Source organism: Salvia splendens, chromosome 21 (assembly GCF_004379255.2).
Source record: "Salvia splendens isolate huo1 chromosome 21, SspV2, whole genome shotgun sequence".
In the NCBI taxonomy this organism is placed as follows: domain Eukaryota; kingdom Viridiplantae; phylum Streptophyta; class Magnoliopsida; order Lamiales; family Lamiaceae; genus Salvia; species Salvia splendens.
The window spans coordinates 19,949,744-19,974,817 of record NC_056052.1 but is presented as its reverse complement, the minus strand read 5'-3'; the positions used below and the strand labels follow the sequence as shown (position 1 = coordinate 19,974,817).

The window sequence follows — 25,074 nt, the reverse complement described above, 5'->3', positions numbered from 1 at the left end:
CCTGTTCCGAAGGGACGGGACATACAAGGGTTGTGTTGCAAAGGGCGGGTTGTGACTGGCATCACAATCCGAAGGCAAAGAGGGTGAGATGTCTCGCCACTTGCCTTCCCCTTCATGTCCAGTATGGTTGACGGTGAAGGCTACCCGCGTGCCAAACAACAATTTCCTATTTTTAATTTTTGTACACTTTAGTGAAAATTTTTATTGATTTGTACATGGTGCAACTATAAAGTTGAAAGTCTAGCCTATTAGAAGATGCTCTTTCCTGAAATATAAAAGTTGTGGGTTCAAAACTCAATGTAGCTCACTTGGTAAAACATTTTCCCTCTACCTAATAGGTCGACGATTCGTATCATCTGAGTGTGTGTGTCACATGCGTTTGAACCCCAATATAAACAGTATACTTACACTCATTTCATACTAGAATAACAATATCCATACATATATATATACATATATATATATATATGTATACACATACAAGAAGTGAAATTCACAAAGAAGGAACTACTAATGTATGTCCACATTATTCATAATTTTCATGCAAGCTAACTTTTTTTTCAAATTTAATATGCAACTACTTTTATGATAGTTTTGTCTAAGCACCCATAGCGCCATCGCCTCCCTTATTTGCCACCCCCTCCACCCCCATAGCCGCCCCCGTGGCCACCTCCTCCTCCACCCCCATGGCCACCGCCATAGCCACCTCCTCCTCCACCCCCATGGCCACCCCCATAGCCACCTCCTCCTCCACCCCCATGGCCACCCCCATAGCCACCTCCTCCACCACCCCCATGGCCACCCCCATAGCCACCCCCATGGCCACCCCCATAGCCACCCCCATGACCCCCTCCGCCATAGCTCCTTCTGTACCCTTCTTGGTTGACGATGGAAGTTGTCTTCTCAGTATCTATAGCTGTGTAAATTCACATAGATCAAATATAGTTAGATTGAGTTACCAATATTTTTTTTGGATTGAATAATAATATTAGAAAAACAACCTGTATTTGATAAATCATACTACTACTTGATAATTACAAACAAATTGAAAATGAGAAAAAGAAATAAAAAGAACCTCAATTCTTTAGGTAATTTACAATATTGATCATGATTTTAAAGATAGTGTACAGTTTAAGGGTATGTTTTTTTATATAGAGTTTTCCTAATATTTGTTGGTTAAGAATTATTTTAGATGTACAAATCTATATATAGATGAAGTTCGAAGTTTATTGTTTTCCTTTTAAATGTAGAAAGTCGAATTTTGTTGTTAAATGGAAATGTTTGGTAATGTATTTATATAGTATAATTAAAATATTAAATTTTTTCCCGTTTATCCTCATTTTGCACGTTTGTTTACAAGAAGAAAGTAATAAATTGGGTTATTTCTCCTCTCATAAATTAAATACACTAATGGACTTGGTTATGCAATGTTTTATGAAATGGAGGAAGTATTAATCTTACAATACTTTTAAATGGATAAAATAGAATAAAATTATTTAACAGAATTATCTAAATTGATCGTGTTCACACTTGATGCTACTCCTATTTAGTTGTGTATTAATTTGTAATTTGTTATAATCATCAAATCAATTTGTAATTGAAAACTTCTTCTGTAATAAAAGTACTGTTCAAACATTTTGCACCAGTGTGATCATACAACTCCTCTACTCCATTTAAATGGCCTATTATATTTAGGCATAAATGTTCATTAAGTTGTTCGATAGAATTAGAATGAGAAATCAGCTTTTTTGGGAGAACACGTTTTTGTGGTGTTTAATTATATGTTGAGTTTCTAATTTGAATGGTGAAGTAAACAATGAGTATCAAACTTTTCCATAAAATTTCAATATTACCATATAAATTATTTTTATATCCACACTATTATTCATTCTATATATTTGTACTTGCTCTCAGTCTATGAGTTCCATTTTTACTTTGATACAGAGTTTAAATAAATGTAAAAGAAAATAGATTGTAAAAGTTAGCGTATAAAATGTGAGATCTACTTATATACTAGTATATAATAAAAATGAAAATAGAACTTTAATATAGAACGAACAGAGTAATATTAAATGTTATAAAAAAGAAGCTTACATGGATTGACGACGTCCGAACCAACTCTATTACCATTATAGCCATCTCCACCGCCATAACCACCACCACCACCATAACCACCACCAGAACCGCTACCAGAACCACCTCCATAGCCGCTACCACCACCACCTCCGCTGCCAGAACCACCTCCATAGCCGCTACCACCGCCACCACCGCTGCCAGAACCACCCCCATAGCCGCTACCACCACCACCTCCATAGCCACTCCCACCGCCTCCACCTTCTCCATAGCCACTCCCACCGCCTCTGCCTCCGCCTCCGCCACCATAATCATTGTAACCGCCGCCTCCTCCTCCTCCTCCTAGTCCGTATTCACCGTGTTTAAAACCTCTATGGTATAATTTTCCAAAACATTTGGAATCATTTACAGACTCATTACTCCCTTTGCCCTCATCACCTAAGAAAGACACAGAATTTATGTACATTTATCTTTATTCTATTGAAAATTTTGGTAAAGAATATTTAATTGCACATATAAGTCATATAGAAATTATGCACTTACGTGGGACATCGATTGTGTTGGAAACGCGAGTCGAATCTGAGAAAACGAGAAGCAGCATAACACTAAAAATGGCAACACCAATATTTACTTTGAAACCCATTATTTTAAAGTTTGCAAAAGAATTAGACGAGTGATAAGATTAGTTATATTTCACTTACCTATTTATAAGAAAATCTTAGCGATTGATACATGTTTTATTGGATAATTTATGACGAGGCCGAAATTAGTTGGCTGTTGAAAACAAGAGTCACAAGACTAATCCAAGTCCAACCTATCTTAATTTAATTAGGTAAGAATAACTGAGTGCTACTAAACACTATGTTGGGACATAACCTAAGTATTTATTACCTTGAATTCACTAATCCACCTACTACAATTTATTGTTCGTTTTGTATTTCATTTGTAATTTTTGTGTTACAGAATTATTATTTGGGGTTGATTATTCCTAACTACATGAATTCCATTTTTTAATATAATTAATTAAGATTTACTATTGTATAAGTAATAATTGGTATAATTATAATAATAAAATACAAATAATGTGACATGAATTTGCGACAATGGATCTCTTAGCGTCATTCAATGAAATGCAATCTACTAGTAACAACTTCAATAGCTATATTTATCAACATTGCCGAATTTTGAGAAACTTACATCGTTATTTTAGCTTTAAATGTACAATTTGGTAAACTATTTGTTATTAATCAGATGTTAGATATTAATGGAGAACAAGATAGAGATATGCATGAGAATTATTGCCTCAGAAGTCAGAACCTGTATGGTAATCTCCACGTAATTTACAACTTAAATTCGAAAATGACAAGTAAATATTGAAAAATCATATCACCCTCCTTTTTTTTTCTTTTCTATTGCAATTTCTATATTATTATATGATGATTTTTTAACTTTCCATATATAGAAAAGAAATAGAAAGAACGTAACCGCTAATACTACCTCTGTCCCACAATAAGAGTCCACTTTTGTCATTTTAGTCCGTCCCATAATAAGAGTTCATTTTTACTTTTACTATAAATGGTAAGTAGGTCTCACATTCCGCTAACTCTTTCCACTCACATTCATTAAGAAACTAATAAATAAAAGTGGGACTCTTACTCCACTAAATTTTTCAACCAACTTTTCTTTACATTTCTTAAAACTCGTGCCGAGTTAAATATGGACTCCTATTGTGGGACCGAGGCAGTATAAATTAGTAAAACTTTTAATTGAGTGTTTACTAGATTCAATTACTTGGATTTTAGAGGTTACAATATAGTGCAGTATTTATTAGTTCTACAATAAAATTTTAAGCTTTACTTTTTTTTGCAAATTTAATGATTTTTTCAAATATTTGTAATTTATTTACTGTGTTCTTTCCATTTTTAGTAATTCAAAATTTCAAATTCATATTTTGATCTTTTAGAAAACAAATCACACCGCTTTGTGTTGTCACATTCTTAGACTCCTAGTTACAATTAAAACTTTAGTCAATTTCTTCTAAAAATGTTACGAAATAAACATATGTTGTATTTCTAATTTGAAATATATATTAGAAATTTTGGTAAATTTCGATGACGAAAGATTGCTATGATTTTTTATGGTCCAGATTTTTTCCACAAAAGATTCTAAAAATGAAAGAGCACTCCCACAAGAATAACTTTTCGTACATTCAATTTTTATTGTTGTTATATTTTTAAATTTTTTTCTTCAATGTTAATATTGGCCAGTGTTTCTATTAATATAAGTGTTACATTAAATATATTGAGTTGAATTATTATATACTACAGTACTAATTATGGATTCCATATAAGATTATGTGGTCGTTGTGGATGAATTCAAAAGAATAAATGCAATTTTATCATCCATGGAATTCGAATAGATCTTATTAGACTGACAATGAATTTTATTTGTATGACATATACAGCTCATCTAAACCACTCCATATATATGTGTGTATTATACAGAACTACTTGTATCTAAAATTATAAACATTTTTCTATTGATAATGTTATAAAATATGCATTATGATACACTATAAAGATAACTTAAATTTTAATTTATTTGGTAGACTAATATAATAATGAAACCATTCATTTTCCTTAAATTAATGTTACTTTTCTACCATTCAAAAAACACTTAATAAATTAAGTCAACTTGACGAAACTTCACAATTTTAGGCTTCTGGTTATTTAATTTTGGTGGCTTGAATATGGAAATCGTATTAGTAGGAGGCCGACCTATTATTAATTGAATTAAGATAAGATAAAATTCTCTTTCTATCCTCTCACAGTTAATATTTACTCCATATTTTATATACATACGTGTTTTGAAATGTTGATAGTACTTTTTAGTATGGTAGCTGCTAATTACGTAGTATTAATTGTAATTGAACTAAAAAAGTTCCGACTCAAAATTATTTTTCTTTGAATAAGTACAGAAATGAATAACCAAGTTTACAGAAACTTCCACGCTTTAGTTAAAAACTTACTATCATATTTATTTGATGAAAAATAACTTTGACTAAATAAGAGCCGTGCTAAAATATAGTGTTTATATAATGTAGTTACAATGTGGGATTTCTTTTTATCTTTCTTATTTTACTAGTTTTGAATTAATACTCGCTCATATTATCCACTAATGATATTATTTTTTTGAATAAAAGGAATATTATATTTTACCAAAAAATAAAATGATTCACTTAAGTGGGACATCCTAAAAGGGATATGAATCGCTTATAGTAGAACGGGGAAATAACTATTTAAGAAACTCATATGAATCAACTGGTAAAAACACATTTACCTCAATCCACAGCGAAGATAACATTTTTTATAAGAAATTAGTAGTGATAATTGTGCCTCTGTAAAAATTACAATTTTGTGGTGGCATGATAAGATTATTCATTGATATCAAGAACAGTGTCTTTCGAAATTAGCTAGTCATATATAAGAGCACCCGCAACGCGTGCCGTTGCGGTGCCTTATTTCGTTCCGGAGGAACGGAACCGCGGCGGCACGCGTTGCAGCCGCCCGTGTCGTCGCCATTCCGTGCCGGGTGCCGTTCCCGCGAGACGCGGCACGACACGTTCCGCCACGCGCCGAGGAGACGTGGCGGCCTCCCATTCGACGCGTGACGCCCACTCGCTGCCCCGCGAGTGGGTGTCGTCACGGTGACGCAATAATTCGATTTCTTTTTAAAAAAAATTGAATTTAATAAAAATAAATAAATTTTGCAACGGTATTGTTACCGTTTTTTTTTCCGTTATTTATTTATTTATTTATTATTTTTTAATTTATTTCTCCGGAGGCCAAGTACGACCGATTGTCAGTTCCTGCTCGACCTTCACGAAACAGTGCACGGATTCCCCGGGATGCTCGGCAGCGTCGATTGCATGCACTGGCAATGGAAGAATTGTCCGGTGGCGTGGAAGGGGTCCTACACGAGCGGCCACAAAGGCACCCACCCAATTGTTATACTCGAGGCCGTTGCCGACTACCGCCTTTGGATCTGGCACGCGTACTTCGGGGTTCCCGGGTCGAACAACGACGTAAACGTGCTCCACCAGTCCCACCTCTTGACCGAAGTTTTGGATGGTAAAGCGCCGGCCATCAACTTCGTCGCCAACAACCGGCTTTATAAAATGGGGTACTATCTCGCCGATGGCATCTACCCGAAGTGGCCTACCTTCGTGAAGACGTCCAGTGGGTCTGCGAACCCAAAGCAGGCTCTTTTTGCGCAGAAGCAAGAGGCCGCTCGCAAGGATGTGGAGAGGGCGTTCGGGGTTCTCCAAGCGCGCTTCAACATCATCAAAGCCCCGGCTCGTACGTGGTTCATGGAGAACATGGTCGACATCATGTATACGTGCATAATCTTGCACAACATGATTGTCCAAGACGAAGGACCCGAGGCGGGAAATTGGTTCGACCCCGAATCCCCCGGAAGCTCAACCGCAAGTAGTCCGCCTCGAAGTGGAGCGCATCCGTCTATACAAGAACGGTTATCTATTCGTGCAAGGACACGCGACTCTAGCGCACACACCCAACTCCAACAGGATCTAATTGAGCACATTTGGGCAAACTTTGGCGGATGAAATTATTAAAATTGTGTACTTTTATTTTTTTAGGATTTTAATTGGGTGCTTTTTATTTTTTTAAGTTTAAGTTGTAACTTTGTTTTAATGTTGTGTGTTTTTTAATAAAGTGTGTTTATTTTTTATTAAAGTGTGTTTGTTTTAATTGAATTGAGTTGGAAATAAAAATAAAAAATGAAATTGAATAAATAGTAATTTAAGGAACGGTTAAGGAACGGAGGGTTGCAGGTTCCGTTCCTTAGTTAAGGAATGAAGTAAAAAAGTACAGTGGAGCCCGTAAATAGTAGTTTAAGGAACGGTTTAGGAACGGCGTTGTGGATGGCCTAACAACATATCCATGCACTTTTAATAGTACATTTTTGTGTACAACAACTGCAGCTAGAATCATCAAAAGGGACAAGCCAAGCAGCATCACTCTTTGATCACACTTCTTCACTAGAGCCACTGTTTGGTTAACTTTCTCCGACAATCCTGACCATTTAATTTTGTTAGTAATTTGGACAACTAGTTACACCAATATTTTGAGACTAGGCATCATAACATACCCGCCAATTGGACTCTGACGTGACATCGGAATTTTTAGGTGCTTTCATTGGCATCTAAAAATATGATGCCAAGTCAGTTTCGTTGCGAAAATCGTCAAAGTTGATGTATCTATTCACAAATTTTATATGGGAAATGATTGGATTTAGGCCTTACTATCCATTGTGAATGATACTAGACCTTGCTTAGCTGCTGCTCCCTGCAAATGTAGCTAAATTCAAGTTGGAAACCATAAAGCAAAGCAACAGACGGTCATCATCTCATGACACAAATTTCTCCACTTACAGAAGATGTATCTTGCTCCAGCTTGCTCATCTTTGCTATCATACTGCCATAAAATTGTGCTTCTTTCCTGTTGTATTCCTTCACTTTCTCCATCAGAGTTTTGTATCCCAATTTCACATCCCTATCATTTTAGAGAGATTATAAATCTTTGCCAATTACCGTCTACATCAACGTCAAACTTCAGAAAAGAAGAATAGAGGTTAAGGAAGGGTGCATATTGTTAGGATCTATCTCAAGTGCTTTCTTGATATCCTTTTTGGCCAATTCAAACTCAACCAGATTGATATATGCTTGTGCCCTCCTATAAAGTGCTTTAACATTGTTAGCATCAGCTTCTAGCACTTCACTGCATAGATTTTTCGCCTCCTTGTAATTCTTCAATTTCAATTTGCAAGCAGCATTGTTAAGGTTGCACGAGACTTTGAGCACTTTGGCCTGTTCCTTCTCTTCCTCACTGAAAGAGAGGTCATACACAATAAACCCCACAGCCTGATATCAATCTTGTTAGATTATTATTTGGCCAGAATTCATGGAAATTAATTTCAAACAATTTATCATGAGCTTACCTTTTCGTATCTCTGAGATGCTCGCGCATATTTTCCTGCTTGGAACCGTGTGTTTCCCTCCTCCTTTTTCTTCCCTGAAGCTGCAATCTTTTCCTCGTTCATATCCCAGGATTCCTTTTCCTACAAAGATGGGATGTTTTTCTAATGTGATGCACGAAAACATAACCAATGGGAAGTTGAATGTTTAAGAGTACAGATTCCATAATATCACCAACCTTAACAAAGGAAACCATCTCAACTTCATAATGTACAGCAGAATTTCCGGGTACGACAGCGAGCTCCTGTGTAGAGCCCGATTGCCCAAATGCATATTCAGGTTGTATTACTATTATTACAAGGGAAACTTCTCCTTTCTTCATTGTCTTTACAGCTCTATCAAGACCCTCTATTACTTGGTCTGAGGGAGTATTTTTATAGGAAAATCACAACACTGCCCAGATAAACCAAAAGAAAAAGTAAATGCTTCTAGAGTTGTAGCATCCTATTACCTTCATCCACCCTAAACTCAAATGGTGGCTCATCATCGTAACCTTTCCTCAAAAAAAACCGTTCCATCAGGCAGCTTTCCAATTAATTTAACTGCCAAATCACAGAAATAAAAAATGTTTAAGTACTGCAAATGTGCAGTGTCGTTTATCTTAGAATGAAATTGGCAAAGTTCAATGCTCTACGGCACTCATGACAGACATTCTCAGCATGTGTGCTTAAAAGTCCGCCATAAATCATAAATACAACTTATTGTTCAGTAATCTTCATTTCTTTCTAAATTAATCAAACCTTCACCATGATATATCATTCACTAATCACACCTCAATATGCATTTTTAATAACAAAAAACTGAAAAAAGTAAAAAATCATTCATGTACAGCTATGTCCTACTCAGCATCTCATGTTTACCATCAATAAAATAAAGCTAACCACACAAGACTTTTACTATGTGCAGATATACATCTTACCGTGAACAGTGGTACCATCATTTGGACAATCATAACCCTCTCCTTCCTTCAAAATCTTTTTAAGAATTTTCTGGTCTTTGGCAATATCAGACACTGTTATCCAGGACACCAATCCCAAGCTAATTTGAAGATACGCATTGGGCGGAACATTGCCTTCATCACTGCTGACTGTTTTTCCCTTTTCTCCGAATCCATCTGTCGCGGACACATATGGTGTCAAATCTAATTGAGCCTCTTCTAAGATAGCCTTATTAACATTAAGTTACTTACATTGCGGCTTCACGGTCAGCAGTGCTTTTTCTCCTTTCTTCATCGTCTTCACAGCTTTGGAAAGGGCATCACAGAAATAACCTGCAAATAGCACATATAACATCATAAATACATCCTGCTTCATAGCTCATGCTCAGAACAACAGTAAGGATGTGCATTTAACAACACATACCATCTTTCACAGTAAATTCCACCCCATCTTCTTTTGACACTACTGTACCATCTTCAAGCCAGGCTTCATATTTAACTGGAATAGGAGATAAAGAGCAGATGTCATTGAAAACTCTTTAGTGCAGAGACGGATATTTTAGAACACAAACCATATACTTCATCAAGGTCTTTAGGATTCTGCCAGCCCTCTCCTTCAGCCAATACTTTCTTGAAGATACCACCATCCTTGCATATGTCTTTAACACTCGTCCAAGAGAGCAACTCTACTTCGAACTGAAGGGTTGCATTGGGAGGTATGGTTGGAGGGGATCCAGATTCTCCATAGGCAAGCTCAGGAGGAACGGTAAAGAGAGCCTTTTCACCTTTCTTCATAGTCTTAATTCCTTCATCCCATCCTTTTATTACTTGACCTGCATAACAAAAAGAAATACCAATTATGATCAGAAATCTCTCAAATCTCAAGGCTGCCATGCATTCATTAAATGGTTAATTCAAAAACACACAGATAATAATAAAGTTCAGAGTCGAACCATAAACATTCATTTCCAAACTGAAAATTCTATGGCATGTCAAACGAATTGTATTTCTAATTGCAAATGAAAAAACTTGTTTACGATATCAATGCTGAGGAGAATCAATGATTGATATTCTTAATTAAAATAAAGTTTTTGACATTAGCTCTTATGTTTTAACTTGCAACGAAGTTAATAACTATTTTACCTTAAATTGCATATAATCCAAAGTATGATTAGCTTAAAATAAATTTCCAGACAGGATATCAGACCAAATATGAATAATATGCTGGGAAACTTCTATGTGAACCTAGATACAAACAAGATAAATACAAGATACTCTTTTAAGTAGAATCTCAGATCTACATTTGACAAATTGGGTTTGAACTTCAAATAGCTATGGTGTCTGAGCAATGAATATGCAGGGATATGGAAAACCTTTCAGTCTACGAGGCAATTATCCACATTAGGATCCAATACATCCAGATCAAAGGATGTTATATAATCCTGTTATACATCCAGATCACATATCTTACATGAACCACTACATTTTTATAGAGATTTCAAATTTAAATTCACCGTGATTCTAAAAAAAACAACAATATATCGAAAAATAGGTCAAAGGATGCACTGGACGATCAAACTCAGACTTACTCAGCGTTGTATATATTATAAATCAATGTGCATAAACTGATAACAGAGTGCCAACTATAGTATGAAAGTGGAATCTATTTTTCACCTTTTTTCCTTCACAGTAAAATATACTTCTACTCAAATGTTAAATTACGGCTACTCTGTTGAATCAATTAAAAAGTAAAAATAATTTTCACTTATTGCCTGTAATTTTTATGTATAATGTGGCTCTTGGAGTTCAACATATAGCTTATTTCAAATTGAGCAGGATTAGTACGAACTTTGAGCAAAGCAAGAACTATCTGCTTAAGATCTGTTCTTTGCAGCCAGTTATAGAAGCAGTATTTCACCTACATTGGAATCTAATGTTAATGATGCAAACAAATACAGTTTAGGCAGACAATAATCTCATTACCTAATTTACCTAATACTGTAAAACCAAGCAAATTGATTGCACATGTTGGATGTGGATTCAAAAATGCATGATCATATTCAAGAGTTGGAAGAGTCTGGAAGTTTTATGCTCAATCAACCATGTCATTTCAGTAAAAGGTAACCCACAAAATCAGTTGACATCAACACATTGGAGGATCAGGATACCAGCTAAGATAATAGTAAAAGCCAGAAACCAGCATACCTTGGCCTAACTTAAATATGTATGGATTGCCACTGTCAACACTGGAATCAAACTTAGTCCCATCCAGCAAAGTACCCACATAATGAACTGCATCATCATATTAAACAATGCCCGTTACCACTATAACCTTCACAATTTCATATCAGCATAAAATAAAGGGTTGATTTCCTATAAATAAAAAATTAAAAAGTACACCTTGGACTTCATCACCGGATTTGGGATTCTCCCAGCCCTCTCCGTCTTGGAGGAGCTTCTTCTTCAGTCCGTTGTTGCCGATTTCTGTCTCTTCTCCCACTTTGAGAATCGGGTCTACCTCTGGAAGGTCAGCTGCCTCCATTTCATTGGTCCCAGCTGCTGGGAACTCAAAATCGTCATCCATATCGAAAGCCATCTATGCAAATAGCAATGATTTGACCACAAATCAAGAAAAATAGATGGATGTAGAGAGATGTATGAGTATCATGGTGAGAAGAGAGTTGGATATGTAAATGGGGGAGTGTTTCTAGAGACTTCTATGCTCTCTCGTCGCCTCATCGCCATAGTAGATGGGTGTTTGATCTAAACTGTAGCCCAACAACACTAGAATTTAAAAATACTGCTATTTAACTAGTAGTCGTCATTAAATATTTTATATTTAATCGAAATTAATTAACACTTCATGACGATTATATCAGGCAATAGAAAATGTTTAAATTTTGAATATTTGCAGTAATTAAAGTTTTGAGTTAAATACTACGAAACAATGAATAAAGTTACAAATGAAAATTTGGCATCCTTGGTTAGAGGGGACACATTTATAATGAAGTTGCCTATAAATGTTTTAGCTGATGCACTAACTAATTCAAGAGTAAATAAAGAATTCGATGGTTTAACTACCACGTTTATCCAAATTTGACTTGATTAGCACTTACATAAAGTTCAATTATACTCTCATGGACTTCATTCTCACTAGTCCATAATGATAATGCGCAACTTAGATAATACATGTTTCCCATTCATCCAATAAATTAGGAGTCGAGTCACCACAAATTAAATGAAAAATCATTATGGGTACTCTAATAGTATATATAAGAAATCATTTTTATATAAATAAGCTTTCCTAGCAGAAACATTAAACGAATCTCCAGGTAATTGTCCTAACACCATGAACGCAGTCAAAACACATCAGTCGATATCAGTAAATCTATCAACCGTTGGAAAAATGTGAACTACTAGCTGCTCAGATACTTGCAGATATCATATATATATATATATATGAAAAGCATCCTTAACCGGGTGATTGCCCACGTCCAGTGCGGCCACCTCTTACACTACGGCCACGACCTCTGGCTGGTGAAGAAGTAACCCCTCCCATGCCAGCCTGCCTCATTTGTGCTCGCTGTTTTGCTCTCTCCTGTAGATTAATGGTTGTTGAACCACTGTTCAAAGGCGATACGGGTTTTCCACCAGTGTCCTGTGGGGGAGTCGATCCAGCTTGATCTGAAGATCCAGCATCAACAGTAGCAACAGTAGTGCTAGTTGATGCTTCCTCAGATGGAGGTTTGGACGAACCAGGTGCCCTGTTGGTTTCTGCGGAAGAATCTGCACCATGGTTAAGCTTATCAGAACTGTCACTTTCAGCTATGCTCTCATTTAAGTCACCTATCTTCTCTTCCTCAAGTGTCTGGGATGGATTAATCTCCTCATCTTCCATGCCCAATGGTTCAATACTAGGTGATTTCTCAGGATCAGTTGATTGTTTGCCTTGAAATTCTTCATTTCCTGGCTCTCCTGTCTCATTAATTGCACTGCTATCACCATCATTGTCAGTAAAATCTCTAACCAGCTGCTCCCCCTCTTCTTTCTCACCACCTGACTCTACAACTATGCGCTGAATATATTGTTCGGTTTGATCTCTCAGTTGATCATCAGATATTATACTGTCAGTTGGTTTCTCCAAGTCTTCATCTGCGGCATCGACAGTTTCACTGAACTCTTCATCTGCTAATGGCTCATCAGTTTGATCTCCTCCAGTGTCAAGCTCATCCTTTTCAACAACTTCCTCCTTACTTTGCTGAAGGTTTCCCATATCATCTGATGATTCTACAGTGATAACAGCTTCAGGAAGCTTTGTAGGAGCAGAAGATAGTTCATCACTTGCCACCTGTAGGCTATCTGGAGCTTTTGGCTTTTTAGGTAAAGGTGCTGGGACATCAGAGGCAGTTTCTTCTGAAGTGAGCATCTCCTCTTGCATGCGTTTACGTGCAGATGCTGTTGTGGGAGCAGTTACAGTTCCTTGACTCTCTGTACTATGGGATGGTAATCCAGCATTAGATTCGTCTCCTTCTGTCATCTCCACATCCCCTTGAGGATCCTTGGCCTTTGTAATATTACCAGCTTCCTTCCCCATTTTCAGGGTTGCCTTTGTCAAAGCAGGTCTTCTCTCTTTCTCCTCATCTCTAGCTGCAGGAACACTGGCAGCCGGAGGTTCAGGGGTTTGGAATGATGGTACAGCTTGACCAGGGGGAACTGCAACAGATGTTGCATTAACAAGAGGTGGAGCATCGGTCGTGGTAGAATCAGGACCTGTACAAGCAGACTGTGCTAATTGTTCAAAATTATCTACAGCCTGGAAATAGGCGGAAGCAAAATCATCCAATATATTACTAGAGAAATGTTGGACCCCGGATGCATTCTCTGATTGACTGCTTCCAGGGTTCTTTATTTTTTCCACTTCATCTTGAAGAGCTTTCAAAGCTAATTTATGCTTTGTAAGATCATCTAAGAGTCTCGTCTTTTCTTGATTGACATTCCCACGAGAGTCAGATATTATTTTCCAGATGTTTTGAAATTTTTCTTTTTCTTTAAGATGATCTTCTTTTTCTTTCTTCTGTTCATCTCTTTGCTTCTCCAGTATTCTTTCTAGTGTTTGAATCCTGGTATCTTTTGCCTTTTCCCTCAGCACACGTTCTCCTCCGGAATCGAGAGTGGCTCGTTTTACAAGTTTAGCCTCCTCCAGTTGTTTCGACAAGGCCTGTCTAGCTTCCTCTAATTGTTTGGACAAAGACTGGACCTCTTTGCTCATCTATTCTTTCTCCTTTCAAGATTATCAAGCTTCCTTTTAAAGTGATAATTTATCCGCTTAAATTTATCAGATTCAGATTTCAGAGAAGCTGCAGTTTGTGAGACTTGATTAATCTTGTTCTCTTGTTCACTCACTTCAGTTTTTCTTCTAGCTAGGTCTCGCTCTAGAATTGATACTGTTTCCTGCTTTTCTGATAAATGTTTCTTAACCTCCTCCAACTGACTATCCTTTTCCCCTAAACTCATCTGAATCTGCTGGAAGGCTTCCTTCAACTGATTATATTCATTGACATCAACTTCCTTGCACTTCTGTACCAACTCATCTATTCTCTTTTCAAGATGTGTTTTTTCTGCCTTGAAGATTTCAATTTCTTTTCTGTCTCTGTACGCAATAAAGTTAGCTCTCTGACCTGTAGTTGAAGAGATTGGAATTCGTCCTCTGTATACAATGATGCCCGTGATTTCTCACGTTCGGTTTGAAGCAGTGTCTGTACAGACTCAGCTGACTTCAAAGCGCTCTCTAACTGAGATTGCAAACGATGCTTTTCTTGTTTCAATAATGAGATTTCTGTTTCAGCTATTTCCGTTGACCGTCGGAGATTGCATAAACCTCTTGCAAGAAGAACAATACTAGAATGGAATGCATAAACGACTTGCAGTGGACCCAAAAGTCAATAGCACATTGAGCCTATATAGCAATTTGCGATATTTGCATAGTGTAAAGTTCAATGTAGTAATTTATAGGTTCAGTGCAAGCGTTCTCACATATCTCAAACTATTTGAACCACGCCTTATACATATACACATACGATACCTAACTATACCACAACGAAAATAGAAATTTTTTGTACTTCTCAACTTCATTTGTACAATCATCTACTATTATTGCTTCCAAATTATTAACACCTATCAAAAGAATAAAAGGGAAAACCACATATGCAGTAGAAAGGGGTAATACATTTTCTGTTTTGAGCACATCCACCACTTTTGTGCAGAATCCAAGGCTTGTGAAGTTTTCGTCTGCTCTTGAATGGTTTCTGACTGTAGAATAACCTGGAAAAACAAACATAAACTAAGTAAGGTGATATCTACCTTTTCTGAAAACCAGCTACTGGAAACAAAATATTGTAGATACATAAACAATAAAAATAAACTTGAAGCTCTTACATTGTTATGGAACAATTTGTTTTATATAAGAAATAATTTTTATTACAAAATTAAAAAGAAGCATGAAACATATACGACGGCTAAACCTCAAATGGTGGAAATGGTTAGAAATCCAAAATGACGTGGTAAGTACTCCCTCCATCCCGACTTAAACGGTTACATTTCATTTTGGCACGGGAATTAAAAGGTGATCTTTAGTCAGTTATATGGGAAGATAATAGAGTAGGAGAGAGAATAAAATAGAAGAGAAAAGAGAGAATAAAGAGAAATAATTAAGTATGAGAGAGACAAGAGTTAATTTTTACCAAAAAAAATAAAATGAAATGTGTCACTAAGTTGAATGCACATCACTTATCTTGGGACAAAGGGAGTTCGATGATATAATTCCGACATATTACACCATTAATACACATTGTAACATAACAAACCTTATGATGATCATATAAAATGTTAACACTAACAGAGAGTAAAGTGGCATAGAAGGAGCCTGTCTCTCATAGTTGTCTTGAGCAGTTCGCCATTTCTTATGTTCTAACTCCAACTCTTCTTTCAATGCAGAGATTTGGGATTCCATTACCACAATCTGTGACCTGTCAAAGAACAGGAACATTAAACTTGTTACTTAAGATAATCTTGCATGTAAGAAAATAGTAGTATATGATATTTACTCAGATCTTTTTTTGCTAATTTTCTTTTGACCTAACAGCTAGTTTGCATATTCCTATTGTTTAATGATAATTGATAACTAAATTATTCCATCATGCTTATGAATCTGGCCTTACATCTTAGTAGCAAAGAGTTCTTTTTTAAGGATAAGATGCAACTTTTTTAGAAAGACAAAAGTTGAAACTTATGAAGGGGACAAATATTCCCATATCTAATAGATAACACATAAAAGACTGTAAATCTCTGTCATTTAAGACACACCAAGCAATTATAATCTTCAATAGACCTGCTCGCTCTACACAAGCTTCTTATCCACAGAGCCCAACTATAAATAAGTAGCAACGATTTCAATGCTCTTTTGCCCAATTTTCTGTCACAGTGGGAGTTGAGAGTAATTTTGATTTGAAGCATCTCCTTAGAAGCATCTTCTTTATTCAAAAAGACCAACAATATATCAGTATAAAACTTTGCAATTTTGGTTTGCCTAATTCTGTCATGCCCAATTTCATGATGGAATGTTATATTTCTTATTACCAACATGCTATTCAAACTACAAAAGAAAATTTGCAATATAATCCAATATAATACACCAACCAGGTTGTGCTTTACATCATCTCATTTAGTCAATTACTCTCTGCAAATTCTCCCACATTACTAGAATCACTGGCCTTGTCCAACTGGACAGCTTATTACATAAACTTTGCCTACTTTCCAGTATCACACACAAATTAATACACCTTGACATCAGCTTGTATATTTTCAGACCTTCAAAGAATACTGTAAATTATCCACCAACAGGGTGTCACATAGGGCATACGAAAGCTTACATTTTAACAGAATAGTCATCCTTCACACTGGCAATCTCAAACAAAGCACCAGAAAGAGCCTCTTCTTTCCCAGAATTTGCAGAAATAGCTTCTTCAGTCTTCAGTTTACATTCACTCTCAAGTTCACTAATATGCTCCCTGAGCAAATGAACCTCATTCTCTAGAGACCTCTTAAATTCATCGGCCTATAACACAAACACACATAAATTGCACCGGAAAATGATGTCAACAAAGCACACAATTAAGGGAGAGTAACCCCTCCCCCCTGCATCGTCCGCCGTGCCCTCAACCTCCTGCGAGGCAACCTCTTGTGCGGCGCTGCCTGAACCGCCGCCACTAGACGAGTATTGGCCACCCGCCGTGTGCTTCGTGCGCTTCGAGGTCGAGTCCGTGCTGGACTGGACACCGCCGGCCCACCTTGCCTCCTCTTTGACGACCTCCCAAACATCGACATGTTTGAATTCTTTGCCGGTGTCGTCGAAATAGACTCGCAAAGCCGATCTTAGAATGTCGGCTCCCGTGCCTCCGCTTTGGTAATGAGCCGCTTCAGTCTTGTAGATGCCGCGGAATTTTTTGACCTCTCTGTCGACTCGGTCAAAGTGAGCGCAGAGCATCTTCAATGTGCGGCGGCGGGACCCCTTCGGCTTAATCTCGTTGTAGGCCTCGGTGACCTTTTCCCAGAAGCACTTCCGGGTTTGTTGATTCCCGACGATGGGATCGTACGAGACGCTGATCCAGGCGTCGAATGCCCTGGAACTTCCACCGCCTCGTCCTCCTTCCGGAGTAGGTTCATCCGAATAATTTTCCCTAATTTTGGATAATCCCTGCGAATACCTCAGGGCGGAGGGAAGGCCATCCCATCCCATGAGACAAAAGGTGGCGAAACACAAGACAAATGTCAAAACAGAATCCTCAGTAAACCAAACAACACAATCAATTGACGAAGACCAATAGCTGGCATGATACCTTGGATAGTTGAAAATCCTTGTTCCCTTGGATCTTATAGGATGATTCAACAAAATTTAGTAGTATATTTAATAACTGTAACGCATTTAGACACAGAGTGGATTAGATAGTAGAGATCCTAACCATACTCATACGGATCAAAAAGATAGAAACAAGTTAGTGACACTAAACATATAGTTTTGAAGAGTAAAAGATAGCAAATGACAAAACAAAAGATATTTGTGATTGCGACCGTTAAAAAGTATCGCCAGGATTGAAAGAGAAGTTAGTGACACCACCTAAGCATAAAATTTGTGAATAACAAGTTAGTGACACTAAACATATAGTTTTGTGAATAATAAATTTTTTTAAAAAAAATTAGATTTCATAGAAAGAAACACACATATATAAAATGTAATAACAAAATTCAAAATATAAATAGAGAAAAAGCCCAATTCGTTGACCACTTGGGTTAATGGACTTATTGCTAAATGTGCATAGGAATAGGTATTATAAGTTCAATTTGGCTCCCCAAAGCTACCACGTAGCTTCACCAAAATTTGAATCCGAAAGCAGCCATCATCTCAAAGATTCAGAAATTGATTATAAGTGATCGGGTATTTAAATAAATAATTATTTTCCTTGATATTGCACTTTACGACTACAATATAATACTATTAAATTTATTAATTAAATGCAGCAGTTATGAATCTACAAGGACCAACCAACAACCTTAGCTCCCTCGTTGAATATGAAAGCCAGCTCTTATAAAAAAGAAAACTTGCACCAAATTCATCATTCAATTATGCTACTCCAATTTCTCAATTTCGGCGGCGGCGGCGGCCTCCGCTTTCCCAACCTCCCAAGCCCCAAAAATGCCCCTTCCGCCAAAACAACTCCCATCTCCTCCTCCCCTTCTTCAATCCGCTGCGTCTCTCAACTCACCGGCAATGGCCTCCCCGCCCACGACATCGCCGCTATTTTGCACAACAAAGTTCGTCTCCTAAACTTATATCTTGGGTTTTTTTGCTTCTTTTCATTTTTTGCAGTTTTTGAAAGGCTCTGCCTTTGTTCTTCCCAGGTTCTTGTATCAGCAGTTGCCTCTGCAGCAGTTGGGCAGCTCCTCAAACCGTTTGCTTCCACCGTTTTGTACGGCAAGAAATTTGATTTGAAGACTGCTTTATCATCTGGAGGCTTCCCTTCTACACATTCTTCTGTAATTTCACTTTCTTTCCTTTTTATTTGGTTTGGTAATTGATTGAATTTCTATTAGTTTATTACTAGTTGGCTTAATCTAACTAGGCTTTTTTTTTAAAATCCAGTCTGTTGTGGCGACGGCAACTTGTCTTGGCATGGAGAGGTAGTTATTGTTTATTAAAGATTCAGTTTTTATCTTCAGTTTTTGTTGAAATTGGTTGTTGATCAAATTTTTAGCATAGATTGATTTTTTTATTTGATTTGCAGAGGCTTTAGGGATGCACTTTTTGGTTTAGCTGTAATTTATGCTGGCCTTATAATGTATGATGCACAGGTTTGTTTCCAAAGCTCACTACTTTCTATGTCCATTGATGCCACCTAACTGAAATGCTGATATTGAAACTTTGTGAAATCATAACTTTGAAATCTTGAAATGGTGATGTTTAGTGGCCGTAAAGATAGTATCTTGCACGTGAAATGGGGATGCTTAATGGGCTTAATGATAGTATCTTGCATGTGAACTGCTGGCTCGCTCTTTCTAAGTAATGGGGAAGAGGTTGGAAATATGAAAATGGAAGATTATTTTGTTTTACAGAGGAATGGGCCACTACTGTATTCTTTTGTTGAGTTAGGCAGGTTAGTTGGAAATTTAGGTGTGGAGTATAAAATAGATCGGCTCTTTTTATTTTCGGAGTGCTACTGTGGATGTGGTCCTCAATTCTGAATTTTAGTCTTACTTCTTATCTCTGAATGTTGGACCTGGATAAGCCTAACTTCCTGTCTATGTCAATTAATTATTCAATCCGCCAACGAGATGCTCGTTTAGCAAAGTAAAGATGTCAAGAATGCACATCCATGTGTGGCCCTTTGGGTTGTTGGGGAAACTGTAGTTTAGATCATAGTATTCTCCTTTTGTATGATGGTCTGTGGATTGTGACTGTATATGGAGGCGACTTTTAGATGCAAAAGGGGTGATTGCGTCTAAATATAAGATGTTTTCCCGACTTCTACTTTTGCACAAACTGAATATTATGCCTCAAAATGCAAGAACTTTCAATTGCTTTCATTTTCTCATGGTTGTCAATTGCCTCCAAAGTATTGTTCAACGGCCTATGTACTAAGCGTTTTAGTTTGGTGTCTACGCAACTGCAAAACTGACATATTCCCCTCAAATCATCAAGAGAAATTTAGCCAAAAAGACTGTTATGCTGATTTTATGCACAAGTCCCTCACATGTTTGTATTGCTATCATAAGCAATAATATAATTGTTTGTTTTATGAAAACATGCAACTTCAGCTTCATGATTTTAACTGCAGGGAGTTAGAAGGGAAGTTGGATCTCATGCTAAACTGCTGAACAAAGTGGTGCCGAGAAGCAGATTCTACACGCCTTCCTCTACAGACGATGCAGATGGTGTGATAAATTCGTATTCCAGAGACTCATCTCCAGACTTAGAGATCACTGATCCTGTTCTTTCAGAGGAGTATACCTCGTTGCAGAAAAAGCAAACGAGTTCTCTGTTGCTTGAGCCGGACAAGCGGAGGCGTGTAAGATCCTCGGGTGTAGTACCCGATCGGGAATCGGAAATTGTAGCATCTTTGTTGAAGGAATCGGTCGGCCATACAGAGGTTGAAGTTGCTGCCGGAGCCTTCGTAGGTTTGGTAGTGAGCTTAGTAGTGTGCTCCTACTTATAGTACTTGTTGGTTTAAGTTACACCATTCATGTACCAATAACATACATATGTTACATTTAACTCAATAAAATGCTATGCTCTTTCTTATTGTAAGGAAATTGATATTGTTCGTTTTATTCAGGGAATAAATAAAGAATTTCAATACTACTATTTTTTATGTCGCTAGTTCATTTGTAATTTTGTATTGGTAGCTAAAATGTTAAAACTACTGTATAATATCTGATTAAATAAAATAGCTTATCTAAAATGAAAGAAAGACAAGATTCGATAATCAGAACATCAAGAACTATCACATTCATTCATCTGAACTAGACATACAACAAGGTGACAAAGAAAGCATACATCAGAACGGATTAATTGTCTCTATTGGTGACCCTAGTGTTTGCCTGCAACGGATAACCCGGATAAATGATCCGACTATTCTCTTGCCAAGAAATTAGAATCTTGCTCCTGATAAAGGGGCTCGAGCTTGACTCCAGCACTGAGTGGCTCAGAACCATTTCTTGTCAGTGCTCCCACGTTGCTTTTTCTCTGGTCTCTCGCTTGGGCTGGGAAGAGGTGAAGACACATGACAATCAGAATCAGGTGTTCGTGGTTCATTATGAGAGGAGGACTCGTCGAACGAAATGCTCTTGACTGGATTACATACTTTGGAAAGCTTGTCAGCAAACGGGGGCTCAGAAGTTGCAGCAGGGGTCCCTGGGTCAGTTTTGTTCTCAGAGTCGGGGCAAATTCCCTCCGAGGCAGGTGCTTCTGGGAGAGCTCCGCTTAGGCGTTGTTGTTCTTCAATAATCTTTTTTAAATACTTTCCTTGAGCTTCTATCCGCAACTGCAGCTGCCTCTGCACCTGTAAGGTTCTCTAACAATCATATATCGCAGAGACAATAAAGAAAAAAGCATCTTTCGCAAAATTCATTGCTCTACCTGTCCCCGAAATTAGTAAATAAAATAACAATACCATGCATCTTAGTTCATTAGCTAAGAAGACTTCTAGTCCCACTAAAATTTCTTCTCTTTCAAATTGTTTTCATGGATGAAGTGTGAAATGAACATAAGTCACACAACAGGTCAAGGGCGTGATGTACATAGCATCTATACGGAGCATATAAGAAGAAAAACTATGAAAAAAATAACAGTGTACCTCCAATTGCTCATGCAATCGCTTTTGAACCTCCATCTGCAGCTTCAGTGCTTCAGTTATTTGCATTCCCCTGTAACGAAAAAAAAAGTTCCTTTAGTGAACTGTCATAATATATTCACCACTAAGGAAGATACATCAATCAATAAGAATAACAGAGACTACATTAAATTAAAATATACTACTATATGGAAATACCAGAAAAGGTAATAAGGATATCAAATGAATAGTTTCCAAGTTATTGTAATGAGAAACTATAAAAATGTCATAATTGTTTGATGCACTTACGATGAACTATCTAAGCCAGAAAACATGTCTCCAGAGTCTTTCTTTTCAGCTTTTGTTCCTTCGAAATCATAGCATATACGAGTCAATATATTAGTCGACAACAACAATAATTTCTGCAAAAAAACCAAGGTATTATAGTTACTACCTGCACATATAAACAATACAGTCAAGAAAATACCTACCATCAGAGGAAGAATCTGGAAGATAGTTGGCAAGCCGGTATTTCTGTGGGGGATTTTAGATTAGTGCTACACACTACACGGATGAACACCACTAGAAAGGGATCTGATGGTGTGCATACCTGTAAATGACTTTTTACATGGTAAATTGTTAGCCCTTGAACCCCCATAACTCTAAGAACGCCTTTAGGAGTCGCCCCTGAAACCAGTAGCAAAATATCAGAAGACGATTTCATCCAAACGGTAGTGCAATTTCTTACAGGCTTACTCAGATGTCGGAGTAAGACTCTCCATATAGGCCATCCCTTTAAAATATAAAGATGTTCAGAAATTTGGGATTTCTAACAAAGTCTGTTTTAGGGTGCGAGAAATACAATTGACATACATGGCCAGTGAAAGTCACACGATAGTGCAATTTCTTAGAGGCTTACAGCATATTATGATGTATGGAAACTCTTCTTACCCTCAACTATTACATGCCAAATTAACTCTCTCCAGATTGATGGAACAATGTATCTCCAGCTAAGCTAGCAACAATTTTTTGCTGCTTCTTATTCTCTTCTATTGGGTTACTGATCTGTTAATCTTTTCCTATTGTTACTAATCCATACTATTTCAGTCCCAATAGTAACTGCAAATGTGGCTTGATCCAGAAACACTTACTATCTGGTCCACCGAGTTGTGCGACAGCATCAACAAACTGCTCATGAAGCTCATGGGTCCAACGAAGCCGATGCTTCGACGCCAAATTGGCATTGCTGGTCATATTGTTACCTCCACCCATAGAATCCATCATGCTCGTACAGCAGTCTAGCAGCTTATTTTGAATTACTGCATCTCCCGGACCTAAATTTGACCTAGAAAATACGAGCCAATAAACCCCCAAATTAACATGAAAAATGACACACTAGAGCATGAGAACCCTTATTCGTAGCTCAAATCTCAAAACATGCACTAAAAATAGTTCTTATCATCGTTATCATGAGCATACTGCTATGTCATTAACATGTTAATCTATGTAAACTATAGATTAAAGAGAAAAAATTAATATTGCTGCAATTAAAATAGTGTCAAAATGACAAAAGCACAGCTTCAATGTTGCAACTCCTCCAACAAATTAACCAGAATTCAGTATATAGCAGCAGAAATCAGCATTCAGAAAAAAAAAATCGTGAGTTGACCAAAACCATGGAACACACAAAAAACAAAAAATAGTTCCAGATAATCGGGCATAAGTTTCCACATCAAAATTTAAGAAATAGAGAGAAAATTCTCACACAGATCTGCAGAATTCCACGGCGCAGCAACGAATCAGTGGGGTAGGCAATACTGAATAAAGCAGCGATGAGTAATACTATTGGCTTTGGCTCTGACACCAGGAAATATTTTGACTGGACTTGCTATTTTTATCAGTTTTGTCGAATATTATTTCTTCATGTCTTTCCTTTTCTTGTGATTAATTATTCTGGCAAGATGATTTCTAAATAAGTACTACTACTACTACTATTGTCTATTGAAACACTTGAAATTCGAAAAGAAATTGTAATTAAAACAAATGCGTATAAAGAATTAATTTATAAACACAATTTATTAGAATAAAGAAGTAAATATAAAGACTAAATTAATAAATTGAAATGAGAAATAAACTACTGTTGACCTGAATGTTTATTTGTGATTGTAAACTGTAACTGTAGGTGTATTGCTATCTGCTTCTCCCTATCTCTATCTTTTTACTGAGATGATGGTTGCTATAATTTTTGAAAACTTTGTAATATGGAGATTATGAACTTTCTATTTTACTTAAAAACTTTGTTAATGTGAAGATTATGAACTTTCTATTTTACTCTAACAAGGTGAGACTTATTTTCCATTAACAAACTTTCAATCATTATTTTTTCTTTTTCACTTTACTTCATAGTCAACAATTATCTCTCCTAAGTTTCAATTTGGCCGGCCCATTGTGGAGACCTTGTGGCAGATGAATGGTGAAGCTAGAATTTGACAGCAAGTGACTAAGCAATTTTTTCTAAAAGCTCGACGTCGAGTAAATGCACTTCAAACTCGTAAGCACTAACGAACTTGACGTCGAGTTGAGGACTGAGCAAAACAATTTAAAATGCAAGCTAAGATGCTACATTAAAATTATATAAGAGACCGAGAATAAAGAAATACTTTGAGTTATCATGTAATATCCATCTGCACCTCATGCCTTTTCTAGACACAAGTTGAGGATGTGAAGAATCATGAAATTAAATCACCATTTAAAACAACCATTATGCTAATGGTAGTTAAAAAAAATGGCACGCAAAAATATGAAAATAGAATTAAAAATTAATTATATAAAAGTAACTATCTTGTTTTTAGGTTAATCTAGCCTCCAAATATTGGCACAATGACTTAATAATGCAATTGATGTAGCAAAGAATAATTCAGGTGGTTAGATGATGTCTTTTCTTGTTTCATGTTTTCTTTCTCCCCAAAATGATACAAAAACAACACAACCTAGCTTTCTCCCTAAGGGCATTAGCAATGGGGCGCCCTAAGGCGCGCCCTAAGGCGCGCCCTATGGCGCGCCACGTCAGCAGTTTTATCCTCCTACCTCCCCACCTGCAGTGGGGCGCCCTAAGGCGCGCCACA

General features: G+C 37.0%; 3 protein-coding genes and 2 pseudogenes across 3 annotated transcripts; 1 reads left to right on the top strand and 4 right to left on the bottom strand.

The window, feature by feature from the left end:
* Nucleotides 1-626: 626 nt before the first annotated feature.
* On the bottom strand, nucleotides 627-2,764 carry LOC121784351 (glycine-rich protein DOT1-like). The gene is made up of 3 exons (XM_042182503.1): nucleotides 2,617-2,764; nucleotides 2,095-2,511; nucleotides 627-916 (listed from the first exon to the last, which is right to left on the bottom strand). Exons 1-3 carry the CDS (start codon nucleotides 2,714-2,716, stop codon nucleotides 627-629), a joined length of 807 nt encoding a protein of 268 aa, XP_042038437.1. The 5' UTR covers nucleotides 2,717-2,764.
* Nucleotides 2,765-6,981: 4,217 nt separating this feature from the next.
* LOC121784799 lies at nucleotides 6,982-11,831 on the bottom strand (annotated as a pseudogene).
* Nucleotides 11,832-12,540: 709 nt separating this feature from the next.
* On the bottom strand, nucleotides 12,541-17,857 carry LOC121784350 (annotated as a pseudogene).
* An 804-nt stretch (nucleotides 17,858-18,661) lies between these two features.
* Nucleotides 18,662-20,989, top strand: LOC121785021. The gene is made up of 5 exons (XM_042183345.1): nucleotides 18,662-18,935; nucleotides 19,023-19,157; nucleotides 19,264-19,301; nucleotides 19,406-19,472; nucleotides 20,456-20,989. The coding sequence occupies exons 1-5, from the start codon at nucleotides 18,693-18,695 to the stop codon at nucleotides 20,831-20,833; spliced, it is 861 nt and encodes a 286-aa protein (XP_042039279.1). The 5' UTR covers nucleotides 18,662-18,692; the 3' UTR covers nucleotides 20,834-20,989.
* A 111-nt stretch (nucleotides 20,990-21,100) lies between these two features.
* Nucleotides 21,101-23,882, bottom strand: LOC121785022 (myb family transcription factor PHL7-like). The gene is made up of 8 exons (XM_042183346.1): nucleotides 23,715-23,882; nucleotides 23,101-23,294; nucleotides 22,560-22,636; nucleotides 22,441-22,483; nucleotides 22,259-22,316; nucleotides 21,974-22,043; nucleotides 21,482-21,679; nucleotides 21,101-21,380 (listed from the first exon to the last, which is right to left on the bottom strand). The coding sequence occupies exons 2-8, from the start codon at nucleotides 23,231-23,233 to the stop codon at nucleotides 21,339-21,341; spliced, it is 621 nt and encodes a 206-aa protein (XP_042039280.1). The 5' UTR covers nucleotides 23,234-23,294; nucleotides 23,715-23,882; the 3' UTR covers nucleotides 21,101-21,338.
* Between the last annotated feature and the right edge of the window lie 1,192 nt (nucleotides 23,883-25,074).

Excerpts from the sequence above, each read along its gene's own strand:
- LOC121784351 (XM_042182503.1), bottom strand. The coding sequence starts at position 2,716 with ATGGGTTTCAAAGTAAATATTGGTGTTGCCATTTTTAGTGTTATGCTG. Across the intron at positions 2,512-2,616 it reads CAACACAATCGATGTCCCAC|GTGATGAGGGCAAAGGGAGT; the intron begins GTAAGTGCATAA and ends TGTCTTTCTTAG. Across the intron at positions 917-2,094 it reads TTCGGACGTCGTCAATCCAT|CTATAGATACTGAGAAGACA; the intron begins GTAAGCTTCTTT and ends GAATTTACACAG.
- LOC121785022 (XM_042183346.1), bottom strand. The coding sequence starts at position 23,233 with ATGATGGATTCTATGGGTGGAGGTAACAATATGACCAGCAATGCCAAT. Across the intron at positions 21,680-21,973 it reads GATTGCATGAGCAATTGGAG|GTGCAGAGGCAGCTGCAGTT; the intron begins GTACACTGTTAT and ends AGAACCTTACAG. Across the intron at positions 21,381-21,481 it reads TTGCTGACAAGCTTTCCAAA|CCCAAGCGAGAGACCAGAGA; the intron begins GTATGTAATCCA and ends ACCTCTTCCCAG.
- LOC121785021 (XM_042183345.1), top strand. The coding sequence starts at position 18,693 with ATGAAAGCCAGCTCTTATAAAAAAGAAAACTTGCACCAAATTCATCAT. Across the intron at positions 19,302-19,405 it reads ACTTGTCTTGGCATGGAGAG|AGGCTTTAGGGATGCACTTT; the intron begins GTAGTTATTGTT and ends TTTGATTTGCAG. Across the intron at positions 19,473-20,455 it reads TTATAATGTATGATGCACAG|GGAGTTAGAAGGGAAGTTGG; the intron begins GTTTGTTTCCAA and ends TTTTAACTGCAG.